General features: G+C 41.5%; 1 protein-coding gene across 1 annotated transcript in view; it reads right to left on the reverse strand.

Annotated features, from left to right (window-relative positions):
* The window catches only part of LOC128796137 (mesothelin-like), a 36339-nt gene that overhangs the window by 9376 nt on the left and 11521 nt on the right, over nucleotides 1-15442 (reverse strand). Inside the window, exons 11-21 of the mRNA XM_053957496.1 lie at nucleotides 13614-13776; nucleotides 12850-13065; nucleotides 11019-11189; nucleotides 7064-7210; nucleotides 6881-6930; nucleotides 6286-6406; nucleotides 5144-5229; nucleotides 4404-4533; nucleotides 2804-2994; nucleotides 1469-1559; nucleotides 248-359 (exon numbers count right to left, since the gene is read on the reverse strand). Of these exons, the coding sequence (XP_053813471.1) occupies nucleotides 248-359; nucleotides 1469-1559; nucleotides 2804-2994; nucleotides 4404-4533; nucleotides 5144-5229; nucleotides 6286-6406; nucleotides 6881-6930; nucleotides 7064-7210; nucleotides 11019-11189; nucleotides 12850-13065; nucleotides 13614-13776 (1478 nt within the window). The remainder of the gene's footprint in view (nucleotides 1-247; nucleotides 360-1468; nucleotides 1560-2803; nucleotides 2995-4403; nucleotides 4534-5143; nucleotides 5230-6285; nucleotides 6407-6880; nucleotides 6931-7063; nucleotides 7211-11018; nucleotides 11190-12849; nucleotides 13066-13613; nucleotides 13777-15442) is intronic.

Raw genomic sequence — 15442 nt, forward strand, 5'->3', positions numbered from 1 at the left:
TTGGCTGGAAAAGCCTCCAAGGTTGATCTGTGCCCCATCCCCACTTTGTCACCAGCACTGAGCTCCTCGGACACCTCCAGGGATGGGCACTCCAAACCTCCCTGGGAGCCCCTCCCGAGGCCTGAGGAGCTCCGGGGTGACCCCTGGTCCCCGAGGGAGTGTCAGGGTGACCCCTGATCCCAGAGGGAGTGTCAGGGTGACCCCTGATCCCAGAGGGAATGGTCTGGATCAGGGGGAGCTCCCGTACCGTCCGCTCGCTTGTGCCGGCGGGGCAGGAGCTCCCCGACGACGGTGGCCAGCTCCTCCCTGGACAGGGGGGAATCCCAGGCAAAGTTCCTCAGCCAGGTGGTCAAAGCCTTCTGCAAGGAAAAGGGATCATCAGGGGGATTTGGGAATGCTGGGTGTGCCTCCAGCACAGCCCCTGCTCCTCACACACCGGGCTCTGAGCCTGGAGATCCTGAACCAAAAGCGATTCCTTAAATGTTCGATTCCCCCTTTCCCCCAGCCCATCGGTGACTGGAGCTCCTCACAAAGCACCAGCAGTGATTCCTGCTCTCCCCAGGTGACAGGAAGGGCTGGATTTGCAGTTCCAGCCTGTCATCTCTGGTGCCTTAAGTTGGAGCTTTCATGGTTTCCAGATTCGGGACTGCATTGGTTTATAACTCTCAACTCCATTTGAAGGGTCAGCAAGTTCTCCTCACAGCTCAGGCACACAGAACAATCCTTTTCCAGCCCCAGAACCAAGGACACGGCTGCAGCTTCAGCCCCAAGAAGTGCAAACAGCAGGGAATGGAGGAGAGCAGCCTGGGAGGGTGGGACTGCAGCACCTGAGCTGGAATTGGACACTGAACCCCAGTGTGCAAATGGAACAAAACTTAGAAAAGTGTGAAAACTCCTGAGCCAGGGTCCATCTTGGGTGGAGCCTTGGCCAGGCCCTTGTACTGCCCAAGGTGCATCCTTTGAGGGCCTTTTCATAAATCCCTGCTTTATTCTTGAACTCTGCCCAGCCTCTGTTCCAGGCAGCCTCTCCAGGCACCAGCAGCACCCCAAATTGCAGATTAATTGTTCTGGTGGCTGGAAGGGATGAGCAGGATATCCCTGCTCATGCTCCTGGAGCTCAGGTAGGATCTGGGATTGGGACACGGCCCTCCCACTGTCCTGATTGGGAGTGGGGACATCCACAGCAGAGCTGGGGCTCTTCCATCCCACCTCCCCAGGGCCCTGGGGCCTCTCAGGGCTGAGCAGCAGCCCCAAAAAGCCTTTTCATAAATCCCTGCTTTATTCCTGAACTCTGCCCAGCCTCTGTTCCAGGCACCAGCAGCTCCGTGGAGCCTCCCTTCCCGCACATCCCCATCCCTGTGGCCCCAGGTGCTTTGGGAAGGCAGAAGGTCAGGCTGGCTCAGCACCCCCAGCAGCCCCCAGCCCCCCTCCCAGCCCAGCAGCACTTCCCAAAGCCCCCCAGGCCCACCCTGGGGATCTGCTGCAGGATGCTGGGATCCAGCACGGGGATCAGCCCGCTCAGCTCGCTCAGGGTGAACGCTGACCACGCCGCAGGAGGCCTGCACACAAACACGTGGGGCAAGTAAGTCAAACCTAGGAAAAGAAAAGCTTTATAAAACGTAATTTAAACCTTACTAAGCTCACCTATTGAATTTCCATAGGAAAATAAAAATAAATTTACAAAAAAATAAAAACACTTATTAAAAACACTTATAAAAATGAAAATTAATTTACATAACAATCTTGTAAGAAAACTACAATTCACATAACTATTCTTGTAAGACAACAGTTTGCACCTACTAAAATAAGACATCTATCCCATAAAAATCCATAAAGAAAATATATAGACTATCTAGAAGAAGTTTAATAAACATATACACTATCCATTACCAAGAAATCAACTGAGTTTCAATCATTTACTAACCTATTAAATTCAAACACAGTACCTTCTAATATCATATAAAATGAGCTATATACAGTAAAAATTCAGCTATTCTACACAAAAAAAATTAAAAACCAGTGTCTCATCTGTCCCATTTCTATCTCTAACAAAAAGCTACAACAGAAACGAGCAGGAATCACCTCTCAAGGAAGAGCAAAACTGAAAAATCCACCTTTAAATCCCCCGGGATTACATCCTCGTTACACGTGGCACTAAGAAAACATCAGGTTTAAACCCTCCAACACCTCAATCACTCCCTGTTGCACCAAAGGTCATTGCAGGAGAGCAGGAGAAGTTGTCCGGGACATAAATCAGAGCAGCTGGGTGGGAAAACGGCCTTGAGCAAACACATTCTTTTCTTAAGGCTCTTTCTGGAATCCAAGGAATTTCTCTTGCTCACTCTGGCCCAATTCAGCGCCAAGATCTTGGGGCAACTGACACGGGAAGGGAAATATTTTGCTTCCCTGCATGTTAGAATAGGGATTTATCAAACATCTCTGACTGGGCAGGCAGAGGCAGATTGGCTCCTGGAAATCTGGGCCTGAGCAACAGCTTGAGCTCACCTGTGATCACCAGGCCAGTCAGAGAAGTTTGATTAATGGACAATTAATTTTTTTTTTAAGAGGAAAAGCTTTTATAAAGAGCAAGAGAGACACAGAAGTGACCACTTATTTTTGAGGAGAATTACACCCAGGCCTTTCAACTGAAATAATTTCAACTAAACAACATAAAAGACCCAGTGCAAAGCTCAAAAGCAAGAAGATTTTGGGGTTTTGATCGAGCTGCTTGGCTGGAGTTCACTCAGGCCTTAATAGCACGATGGGTTTGATGAAGGGAACAGTCCAGGAGAAAAACCCATACCCAAAGGTGGTGTTGCCACTGCTGAGGACGTCCCTGATGGCCTCTTCTTGCTCAGGCAGGAAAGATCCACACTGGCTCAAATCCTTCAGCAAACTGCCCCCAGAACTCCTGATGTACTCCCCACCCAGGTCACACACCAGCCAGCCCAGGATCTCAGCGTTCTCCTTATTTATCTGTGTGCCTGGAATTCTCTGGAATGAAGGCAGAGGCATTAACTGGGATGGAGCATCCCTGGACCCCAATTCCTGCAGGATCCCAGTCAAGCCCCACAGGATCCCAATTCCTGCAGGATCCCAGTCAAGCCCCACAGGATCCCAAGCCCTGCAGGGTCTCAGCATTTTTCTTGTTTCTTTGTGTGCCAGGAATTCTCTGGAATAAAGGCAGAGGCATTAATTGGGATGGAGCATCCCTGGACCCCAAGCTCTGCGGGATCCCAATTCCTGCAGGATCCCAATTCCTGCAGGATCCCAAGCCCTGCAGGATCCCAAACCCTGCAGGATCTCAGCATTTTCCTTGTTTATTTGTGTGCCAGGAATTATCTGGAATAAAGCAAGAGGCATTAATTGGGATGGAGCATCCCTGGACCCCAATTCCTGCAGGATCCCAGTCAAGCCCCACAGGATCCCAATTCCTGCAGGATCCCAGTTCCTGCAGGATCCCAATCCCTGCAGGACCCCAAGCCCTGCAGGATCCCAAGCCCTGCAGGATCCCAGAATTTTCCTTGTTTATTTGTGTGCCAGGAATTCTCTGGAATGAAGGCAGAGGCATTAACTGGGATGGAGCATCCCTGGACCCCAATTCCTGCAGGATCCCAGTCAAGCCCCACAGGATCCCAGTTCCTGCAGGACCCCAATCCCTGCAGGATCCCAAACCCTGCAGGATCTCAGCATTTTCCTTGTTTATTTGTGTGCCAGGAATTCTCTGGAATAAAGGCAGAGGCATTAATTGGGATGGAGCATCCCTGGACTCCAAGCTCTGCAGGATCCCAATTCCTGCAGGATCCCAAGCCCTGCAGGATCCCAGTTCCTGCAGGATCTCAGCATTTTCCTTATTTATTTGTGTGCCAGGAATTCTCTGGAATAAAGCAAGAGGCATTACTTGGGATGGAGCATCCTTGGATCCCAAGCTCTGCAGGACCCCAGTCAAGCCCTACAGGACCCCAATCCCTGCAGGACCCCAATCCCTGCAGGATTCCAATCCCAGGGTCTCATCATTTTCCTTGTTTATTTGTGTGCCAGGAATTCTTTGGAATAAAGGCAGAGGCATTAATTGGGATGGAGCATCCCTGGACCCCAATCCCTGCAGGACCCCAATCCCTGCAGGACCCCAATTCCTGCAGGATCCCAATTCCTGCAGGACCCCAATCCCTGCAGGATCCCAATCCCTGCAGGACCCCAATCCCTGCAGGATCCCAATCCCTGCAGGACCCCAATCCCTGCAGGACCCCAATTCCTGCAGGACCCCAATCCCTGCAGGATCCCAATCCCTGCAGGACCCCAATCCCTGCAGGACCCCAATTCCTGCAGGACCCCAATCCCTGCAGGATCCCAATTCCTGCAGGACCCCAATTCCTGCAGGACCCCAATCCCTCTCCTCATACCAGACACTCCAGAGCCTCCAGGAGCAGCTGCTGCCTCTGAGGGGCCTCCCTGGGCAGAACATCCACGTTTGCCTTCCCAACGTTGGTGAAGAACTGGCTGCAGTTCCCTGTGGCTGCATAGTCTGAGGGGCTGGGAAGACAAACTCCATGAATTTTAGGGAATGAGATCGAGCTCAGCACATCCCGTGTCTGATAAAACATCTTCCACACTGAACTCCAGGAGCTGCTCTTCCCCCAGTTTTCTTCTATGCCATTAAATCCTTTTAAAATCCCTTGAGTTTAAAAAATGGTTCTTAAAAAAAAAATCAGTTTTCACCTGATGGAATTTTGTTGTGTGAGACACAGCTTAAAACTGTTCAGGGTTTGGGTACAGAACCACAGCAGGAAGGTGCTGGAACAGGGGAATCCACTTTATTCCCTGTTTTCTTTGGTGTTGTAAGGGAAAAGCACATTCAGAGGCCTGGGAATGCTAAAATTGGCCTTGGACACTGCCTGGGATGGGGCAGCCTCAGCTCCTCTGTGAAACCTGGGCCTCCCCACCCTCACAAGGAAGGATTTATTCCCATTTCTCACACAAATCTACCCTCCTGCAGCTTTCTGCAATCCCATTTTTTATTCCCCAGGAAGAAGCCTAAACAACTCTGAGCTAGAAATAAAATCAGTCAGCCTGGCTATAAACTAATCCTCATTTTTCCCTATGTTGCTCTAAGGCAACGGGATGAAAAGCACAGCAGAGTTACCTCAAAAACAGCAGCAGGTCTTGGGGATAACTGTCCCAATCCTTGGGAATCCCATGCAGAGTCACCAACTTCAGCAAGCAGCTCAGCTGGAGGGACACCAGGGATGGCATCAAGGAGAGGAAGCACCAGGAAACACAGGGAAAAGGTAAAATAATGTCAAGATTGTGGGAATTTCAGGCTTTCTGTGCTGGCAAGCCCCCAAGAGAATTGCATTGACCTGAGGCCGTGGAGAAGCTTCCAAAATGGAATGACAGAGCTGGGGTTGTGGGTGTGGAGTTTGGATAGAAGTAACATCCCATGGTGGGAAACGTAAGAGTTTAAAGCTTTAGAATATAGAATATAAAAGATGTATTTTTAGCATATAGTATATCTAGAACATAGCATTTTAGAATATAGTATTTATAGAATCTATTTTAGAATGTAGTAATAAATATTTTGTTTTAAGGCAGAGGCTGGTCCTTCTTCCCCTTCTCCCCCATGGGTTTGGGTGGTTTTGTGTAATTGGATAAAAAGTCCCCATTGCGGGCATGGGTGGTTGGTTATTGGGTTAAAAGTGAAAATAATTCAGGTGTCATTTCTTAATTGCTCAGTTTATCCTTAAAAAGCCTTGTAGAGAGAGAGACGGGGCTGCATTTTTAGTTTGTTGGAGTGAAGTGCTGCAGAACTCAGGGTTTGTGAGACTGTGACAGGGATGGGAACTAACAAACATCTGAGTCTGAACAAGAACTACTGACTCATGAATTTAATCCTGACCCTGGCAGAAGCAACAAAAAAGCAAAGAATCCACAAAGGGTTTTGCACTGCTCTGAAGAAAGAAAAAAAAAAAAAAAAAAAAAAAAAAAGAGAGAGGAGACAAAAAGATGGAAATCAGAGGGTTTGGAGTGCTCCTCTCTTCAGGGAAATTCCGAGCTGCGGGAAGGACACTCAGGACATTTGTTCACAGGAAGGGGCCACAGGGATCACCCTGCCACCCCAACGACCCCCCCTGTCCCTGGGTCACCCTCTGGGGGAAGAACCTGTCCCCAAAACCCATCCTAACCCCCTCTGGCACATCCCTGCTCCAGCCCCTGAAGCCTAAGGGTTGTTCTGGCTGAACAATTTCCTGCAGGACAACAGCAAACCCTTGGGAATGGGGGCATTACCTGGTCCTGGCCCAGCCTGACCTTCTTCTTCCTCATGACCTTGGCCAGCTCCTGGAACCTCTCTGCCCCCACAGCGCTGGCAGCTGCACAGGTGAAGCCCTGGAGCACAGACTGGGAGAGCCTGGGAATTCCCAGCAGGAAAATCAGAAGGGAAAAGCCTTCAGGAAGGTGCATTCAGAGCAGGACTCTGCTGACCCCACTGCTCCTTCCACATATAAATCTCTGCTTTCGTAACTTTCATCTCAAATACGCCAAAACACACATCAGCCCCTCTAAAGGAATCCCTGGAATTGCCCTCTGGAAGGTTGGGAAATGCATTCCCTGCTTGGAAATGCCTTCCAGAGGCAATCTGGAGCAAGATTCCAGGTGCAGCCTGAGCCAGCAGCATCACTTTAGACAGCAGATGTGGCCCCAGGGTGTATTTGACAGCTGAGCCCTGGTAAATCTGGGTGTTCCATGGCTGTGTTTGGGTTCCCATCCCATTTCCCATCTGCTTCCGTGGGTTCCAGGGGGTGGATGTGGGATGCACCACGGGAAGGGTGGGAACTGCCAGGAAAACAAGCAGAAAAAGGAAGGAGAGGAGGAAAACCTTTACCTGCTGAAGTCAGGCTCTGCCTTCACCACATCACTGAAGAACATGGCAGCCTGGGAAGCAGAGGCAGAGCTCGGAGGTTTTCCAGGGAAAAGGGCTCCCTTTCCAGGGGGGGTTTGTGGAATTCACGGCCCCACAGAGGGCAGGGCTGGCAGGGAGGGGAGGGAGGAGCCCAGCCCCCCTTACCTGCTCTCTGCTCCACGGTTTGCTGTTGAGATCCTGCACGTTTGGCTCCTCTTCCCCAAAAACAAGCAGGGATTTTGGGATGTAGCTGGCCAGAGCGTTGGGAATGAGTTTGACCAGCTCAGCGGGGCGGCCAACCCTGGAGGAAACCTTCAAAAACAGAACAAACCATGGCAAATCCCCCCCAGTTTTAACCCAAATCAGGGCAGCACCAGAACCAGAGCATTGCTTAGGTTGGGATCAAATCCAACCCTGAACGAATTCCGCTCCGTTTATACTCTTTCCCTGGGAACATCCACTGGGAAGCAGGATTTTGGGAGCGCCCCAGGAACCAAATCCCTGCTGTCCCCAGGAGGCTGAGCCGGCCGAGGACGGTGGCACAGGGGCAGTGGCAGGGTGAGAGTGGCCTGTCCTGCTGCCACCCTGCCTGGCAGTGACCGACCCCGCGGGGAGCGCTGGCAGGCGGGCAAGGCGCTGGAATGTGGAATTCAGGATACAGAACGTGCATCCTTAGAATAAAGCCTACCTAGAACACAGAATTCTAGACTATGCTATACCTGGAATCTATTTGAGAATATAGAAACACGTATTGCCTTTTAGAATCTATTTTATAGATATATAGAATATATTTTAGATATATATATATAGAATATATTTTAGAATATAGAAACACGTATTGCATTTTAGAATCTATTTTATAGATATATAGAATATATTTTAGAATATAGAAATATATATTTGGCTTTAGAATATATTTTATAGATATATAGAATATATTTTAGAATATAGAAATATATATTTCATTTTAGAATCCATTTTATAAATATATATAGAACCTATTTGAGAATATAGAAACACGTATTGCCTTTTAGAATCTATTTTATAGATATATAGAATATATTTTAGATATATATATATAGAATATATTTTAGAATATAGAAATATATATTTCATTTTAGAATCTATTTTATAGATATATAGAATATATTTTAGATATATATATATAGAATATATTTTAGAATATAGAAATATATATTTCATTTTAGAATCTATTTTATAGATATATAGAATATATTTTAGAATATAGAAATATATATTTCATTTTAGAATCTATTTTATAGATATATAGAATATATTTTAGAATATAGAAATATATATTTCATTTTAGAATCCATTTTATAGATATATAGAATCTATTTGAGAATATAGAAATATATATTTAGCTTTAGAATATATTTTATATATATATAGAATATATTTTAGAATATAGAAATATTTATTTCCTTTTAGAATCTATTTTATAAATATATATAGAATCTATTTGAGAATATAGAAACACGTATTTCCTTTTAGAATCTATTTTATAGATATATAGAATATATTTTAGATATATATATAGAATATATTTTAGAATATAGAAATATATATTTCATTTTAGAATCTATTTTATAGATATATAGAATATATTTTAGATATATATATAGAATATATTTGAGAATATAGAAACACGTATTGCATTTTAGAATCTATTTTATAGATATATAGAATATATTTTAGAATATATATATAGAATATATTTTAGAATATAGAAATATATATTTCATTTTAGAATCCATTTTATAGATATATAGAATCTATTTGAGAATATAGAAATATATATTTAGCTTTAGAATATATTTTATATATATATAGAATATATTTTAGAATATAGAAATATTTATTTCCTTTTAGAATCTATTTTATAAATATATATAGAATCTATTTGAGAATATAGAAACACGTATTTCCTTTTAGAATCTATTTTATAGATATATAGAATATATTTTAGAATATAGAAATATTTATTTCCTTTTAGAATCTATTTTATAGATATATAGAATATATTTTAGATATATATATATAGAATATATTTGAGAATATAGAAATATATATTTAGTTTTAGAATATATTTTATATATATATATAGAATATATTTTAGAATATAGTAATATATATTTCATTTTAGAATATATATTTAGTTTTAGAATATATTATATATATATAATATATTTTAGAATATAGAAATACATCTTTAGTTTTAGAATATATTTTATAGATATATAGAATATATTTTGGAATATAGAAATATATATTTCGTTTTAGAATATATTATATATATACAATATATTTTAGAATACAGAAATACATCTTTAGTTTCAGAATATATTTTATATATATATAAAATATATTTTAGAATATAGAAAAATATATTTCATTTTAGAATATATTTTATAGATATATAGAATATATTTTAGAATATAGAAATATATATTTCGTTTTAGAATCTATTTTATAGATATATATATATAGAATATATTTGAGAATATAGAAATATATATTTCGTTTTAGAATCTATTATAGATATATAGAGAATATATTTTAGAATATAGAAATATATATTTAGTTTTAGAATATATTTTATATATATAATCTATTTTAGAATATAGAAATATATATTTAGTTTTAGAATCTATTTTATATATGTATATAATCTATTTTAGAATATAGTAATATGTATTTAGTTTTAGAATATATTTTATAGATATACATATAGAATATATTTTAGAATATAGAAATATATATTTAGTTTTAGAATATATTTTATATATATAGAGAGAATATATTTTAGAATAAAGAAGTATATATTTCATTTTAGAATATATTTTATATATATATATAATATATTTTAGAATATAGAAATATATATATTTTTTTTAGAATAAATTTTATCGATATATAGAATGTATTTTAGAATATAGAAATATATATCTCGTTTTAGAATCTATTTTATATATATATATAACATATTTTTGAATATAGAAATATATATTTAGTTTTAGAATCTATTTTATATATATATATAAAATATAGAAATATATATTTAGTTTTAGAATCTATTATATATATATATACATAAAATATAGAAATATATATTTAGTTTTAGAATCTATTTTTTATATATGTATAAAATATAGAAATATAGATTTAATTTTAGAATCTATTTTATATATATATATATAAAATATAGAAATATAGATTTAGTTTTAGAATCTATTTATATATATATATATAAAATATAGAAATATATATTTAGTTTTAGAATCTATTTTTATATATATATATATAAAATATAGAAATATAGATTTAGTTTTAGAATCTATTTATATATATATATAAAATATAGAAATATAGATTTAGTTTTAGAATCTATTTATATATATATATATAAAATATAGAAATATAGATTTAGTTTTAGAATCTATTATATATATATATATATAAAATATAGAAATATAGATTTAGTTTTAGAATCTATTTTATATATATATATAAAATATAGAAATATAGATTTAGTTTTAGAATCTATTTATATATATATATATAAAATATAGAAATATAGATTTAGTTTTAGAATCTATTTTTATATATATATATATAAAATATAGAAATATAGATTTAGTTTTAGAATCTATTTTATATATATATATAAAATATAGAAATATAGATTTAGTTTTAGAATCTATTTTATATATAAAATATAGAAATATAGATTTAGTTTTAGAATCTATTTTATATATATAAAATATAGAAATATAGATTTAGTTTTAGAATCTATTTTATATATATATATAAAATATAGAAATATAGATTTAGTTTTAGAATCTATTTTATATCTATAAAATATAGAAATATAGATTTCGTTTTAGGCTGGAGGCTGCTCCTGGTTCCTCCCCTTCTCGCCGGTGCCTTTGGGTGGCTCTGTGAAATGGGGTAAAAAGCCCCACTGCGGGCAGGGCTGGCTGGTTTTTGGTTGCGCTAGAAATGGAAACAATTCAGGTGTGGTTTCTCAGGTGGGCCCGGCGAGCAGCGCTGCCAGCCCTGCTCCTGTGCCCGGCCTGAGCACACCAAGCGGGCTCACCTTTTCCACCAGGCTCCTCCTCAGAGCAGCGGGCAGAGCGTCCACGTGCCGGGCAAAGCCTGGCAGCTGCAGAGCCTCCAGGACAACCTCTGGGGACAAGCTCCGGAGCGTGCTGCTGTTGAGGCCGCCCACCAGCGTGCCCAGCTCTGCCAGGCTCCGTCCATCCAGGATCTGCAAGGGAATCCCACAGAAAATCAGCTTGGAAAAGACCCTCGAGACCTGTCGCTGTCGAGCAGGACGGGAACAGAGAACTCCAGATCAGAAGGCAAAGAAAATGAGCTCTGATTTATTTCAGATATACCACTCTATATATAGAGAACATCGAGAAGACTAATTTCATTGGTCTTAAAAACATCCCACACCATTGGTGTGCAGTGAATGACACACAGCAGCAAAACATATCTATAAACAATGTGAATAACAAGGTAGATTAGAGAATTATTTACATTCTTTCCCAACTGTTTCCCAGGCTCTTGCCTGGTTAGAAAACCTTTCTCTTTCTCTCTGCCTGAGCTGAGAATATCCACAGAGACCCTCGAGCCCCAGCTGTGCCCAAGGCCACCTTGTCCCCAGCCCAGAGCTCGGAGTGCTCATGCCTTCAGTTTGAGATTTTGTCTTTTCCAGCTTCTGAACTCCATTTGAAGGGTCAGCAAGTTCTCCTCACAGCTCAGGCACACAGAACAATCCTTTTTTTGTTGGATTAAGCCCTTTTCTAACCCAGGGATGGGGTAACTGAGAGGCATTCTAAAAACTTTTATTCCATTTTCAGTCTCTCGTGAAGGGTGAGACCATACAGATGTTATAATTCACGCCATCACAATCAGAAGCTGAATATTTCTTAATTCTATTATAAGCTTTTCTTGGCCTATCAGCTTTTGCTACACTCTGCTGTAAATGCCTTAAGGTTGATAATCTAAAAATTACCCCTCGTGGGTGCTACTCCAATGCATCTTCCACAGCTCTATTTCTCTGAAGTATCCAGTCTCATTTGCAAGGCCACCCTTCGAAACTTGTTCCACTTCCATTTCTCTCTCAACAGTGCCTGTTTCTCTAGAAATTCATATTTCTCTACAAACGTTTCTCTGCAAATTCATTTCCTGCACTTTTCCAGCCCCAGAACCAAGGACACGGCTGCAGCTTCAGCCCCAAGAAGTGCAAACAGCAGGGAATGGAGGAGAGCAGCCTGGGAGGGTGGGACTGCAGCACCTGAGCTGGAATTGGACACTGAACCCCAGTGTGGAACTGGAACAAAACTTAGAAAAGTGTGAAAACTCCTGAGCCAGGGTCCATCTTGGGTGGAGCCTTGGCCAGGCCCTTGTACTGCCCAAGGTGCATCCTTTGAAGGCCTTTTCATAAACCCCTGCTTTATTCTTGAACTCTGCCCAGCCTCTGTTCCAGGCAGCCTCTCCAGGCACCAGCAGCACCCCAAATTGCAGATTAATTGTTCTGGTGGCTGGAAGGGATGAGCAGGATATCCCTGCTCATGCTCCTGGAGCTCAGGTAGGATCTGGGATTGGGACACGGCCCTCCCACTGTCCTGATTGGGAGTGGGGACATCCACAGCAGAGCTGGGGCTCTTCCATCCCACCTCCCCAGAGCCCTGGGGCCTCTCAGGGCTGAGCAGCAGCCCCAAAAAGCCTTTTCATAAATCCCTGCTTTATTCCTGAACTCTGCCCAGCCTCTGTTCCAGGCAGCCTCTCCAGGCACCGGTGCCACCTCCGGACATTCCTTGGACACCTCCAGGGACGGGGACTCCAAACCTCCTCCCTGGGCACTTCCAATGGCTGAAACCCTTCCCAGGAGGAGTTTCTCCCTGCGAGGAGCTCTGTACCTGGTAGCCAGAGCGGAGCAGTTTGTTGACAACAGCCCTGGCCTGCTCAGCACTCCAGCCCCGGACGCTGGCCAGGGCAGGCAGAGCTGCCTCCAGCTGCTCCTCAGGGATGCTCTCCTGGATCCTGGACACCGAGAGCCCCAGGGCAGCCTGGCCCAGGGCTGCCAGCACCGCTGGGGAGAAATCCTCCAAATTCCTCAGCAGGGAGGACGCCACCTGCAAAAGTGCCAGGAGACAGAGCAGGGTCAGGGCAGCAGGATTGGATCCCACTGCCTTAAATCCCCGGATTTCCACCTCGGGTTTGCCTGCTGAAGGCTGTGGATGTGTGGGAGAGGTTTTACAGCAACTTCCGTGAGCCAGAGAGAAGGTTGAGAGGAGGATCCATGTTCACCCCCGAAATAATTTTCTACCAAGGTCGTTGACAGAGAAACCAAGAATGAAAGGAGAAATAAGAGAAAGCTGCAGGCGCCTGTTCCAATGAGCACCTTGCTTGTCTTGTGACCAATGAGTAAAGTGCAAACTTTGTAAGGATGGATAAAAAGCGTGAACGCTGGAATAAAAACACTTTGAAGCCTTCTGCAAACGGAACGTGCTGCTTTGGATTGGACCATTCCCACCCCCGAGCGCTGCGAGGTGACGAAAGCCCGGCCAGACACCGCAGCAAAGAGCCAGGGTGACCCACAGGAGGGTGACAAGAGGGGACACCCCCCTGGGCCCCCACCCCCGGCAGGTTTTGTGCAGCTGAGAGGATTCCAGGCGCTCACCTGCAGCTCCTGCGGTGCCAGCGAGGAGGGAGCTCTCCCTGCGGGCATCCCCCTGCTCCAGGGGCAGCTCCTCCCGAGCCTCTGGGCCACCCCCAAAGCCTCCTCCCTGCTCAGCTTCCCCACCGCCCGGGGGCTCAGGAAACAAAGGAACCTGTCCGGGAGGCTGCGGGGACAGAAGGAGAGGCTGGGTCACAGAGGGGTTATCAAGAGTTTTCTGAAGATTCTGAGTTTTCATTCTTGTAGAGAGCTTTCTCACACAACTTTCTGTAAATAACCTATTTTTTTGCATTCTTTCATAGAGGCGGAGAAATTTGATGTACAGGTAGTTTGTGCAGTGTCCTTGGAGAGGTGGCACGTTCACCCTCCAACCCACTGGCACCTTTTGAGAACTATAAAAGATTGGAGTCAGAGAAAATAAACGAGTCTCTTCATCGTGACCAGTGGTGCGTCGTTTTCGCTTGTGTCATCTGGTGACAAGGGGCTCCAGCCCTTCCCCCTTTTCCAGAGGAGCCTCCTCCAGGCTCCTTCCCCCGGCATTCCAGCCCTGCTGGGGCCAAAGCTCCAGCTCAGAGCTGGAAAAGCCCGCAGGGAAATCATCTCCCAGGAAAAACAACCTGGGACCTGGCCCTCCTCGAGAGCAAGGGCACTGGGGCTACGTGGACATGGAAGCTTTAAAGAGAAAATCAATGGAACCTTCAAAGAAAAAAAAAAAATAATGGAACCTTTAAAGAGGAAATTAATGGAACCTTTAAAAGAAAAAAAAATTAATAGAACCTTTAAAGAGGAAATTAATGGAACCTTTAAAGAGGAAATTAATGGAACCTTTAAAAGAAAAAAAAATTAATAGAACCTTTAAAGAGGAAATTAATGGAACCTTTACAGAGGAAATTAATGGAACCTTTAAAAGAAAAAAAAATAATAGAACCTTTAAAGAGGAAATTAATGGAACGTTTAAAAGGAAAAAAAAATAGAACCTTTAAAGAGGAAATTAATAGAACCTTTAAAGAGGAAATTAATGGAACCTTTAAAGAAAAAATAATAGAATTTTTAAAGAAAAAATTAATAGAACCTTTTAAAAAATTAATAGAACCTTTAAAGAAAAAATTAATAGAACCTTTATAGAGAAAATTAACAGAACCTTTAAAGAGGAAATTAATAGAACCTTTAAGGATGGAACCTTTTAGGAAAAAATTAATATAACCTTTAAAGAGAAAATTAATGGAAACTTTAAGGAAAAAATAATAGAACCTTTAAAGAGAAAATTAGTAGAACCTTTAAAGAGGAAATTAATAGAATCTTTAAAGAGGAAATTAATAGAATCTTTAAAGAGGAAATTAATGGAACCTTTAAAGAAAAAATAATAGAATTTTTAAAGAAAAAATTAATAGAACCTTTTAAAAAATTAATAGAACCTTTAAAGAAAAAATTAATAGAACCTTTAAAGAGGAAATGACTAGAACCTTCAAAGAAGAAATTAATGGAACCTTTAAAGAGGAAATTAATGGAACCTTTAAAGAGGAAATTAATGGAACCCTTAAAGAGGAAATTAATGGAACCTTTAAAGAGGAAATTAATGGAACCTTTAAAGAGGAAATTAATGGAACCTTTAAAGAGGAAATTAATGGAACCCTTAAAGAGGAAATTAATGGAACCTTTAAAGAGGAAATTAATGGAACCTTTAAAGAGGAAATTAATGGAACCTTTAAAGAGGAAATTAATGGAACCCTTAAAGAGGAAATTAATGGAACCTTTAAAGAGGAAATTAATGGAACCCTTAAAGAGGAAATTAATGGAACCTTTAAAGAGGAAATTAATGGAACCCTTAAAGA

The sequence above is a fragment of the Vidua chalybeata genome, chromosome 16 (genome assembly GCF_026979565.1).
Source record: "Vidua chalybeata isolate OUT-0048 chromosome 16, bVidCha1 merged haplotype, whole genome shotgun sequence".
NCBI lineage: Eukaryota > Metazoa > Chordata > Aves > Passeriformes > Viduidae > Vidua > Vidua chalybeata.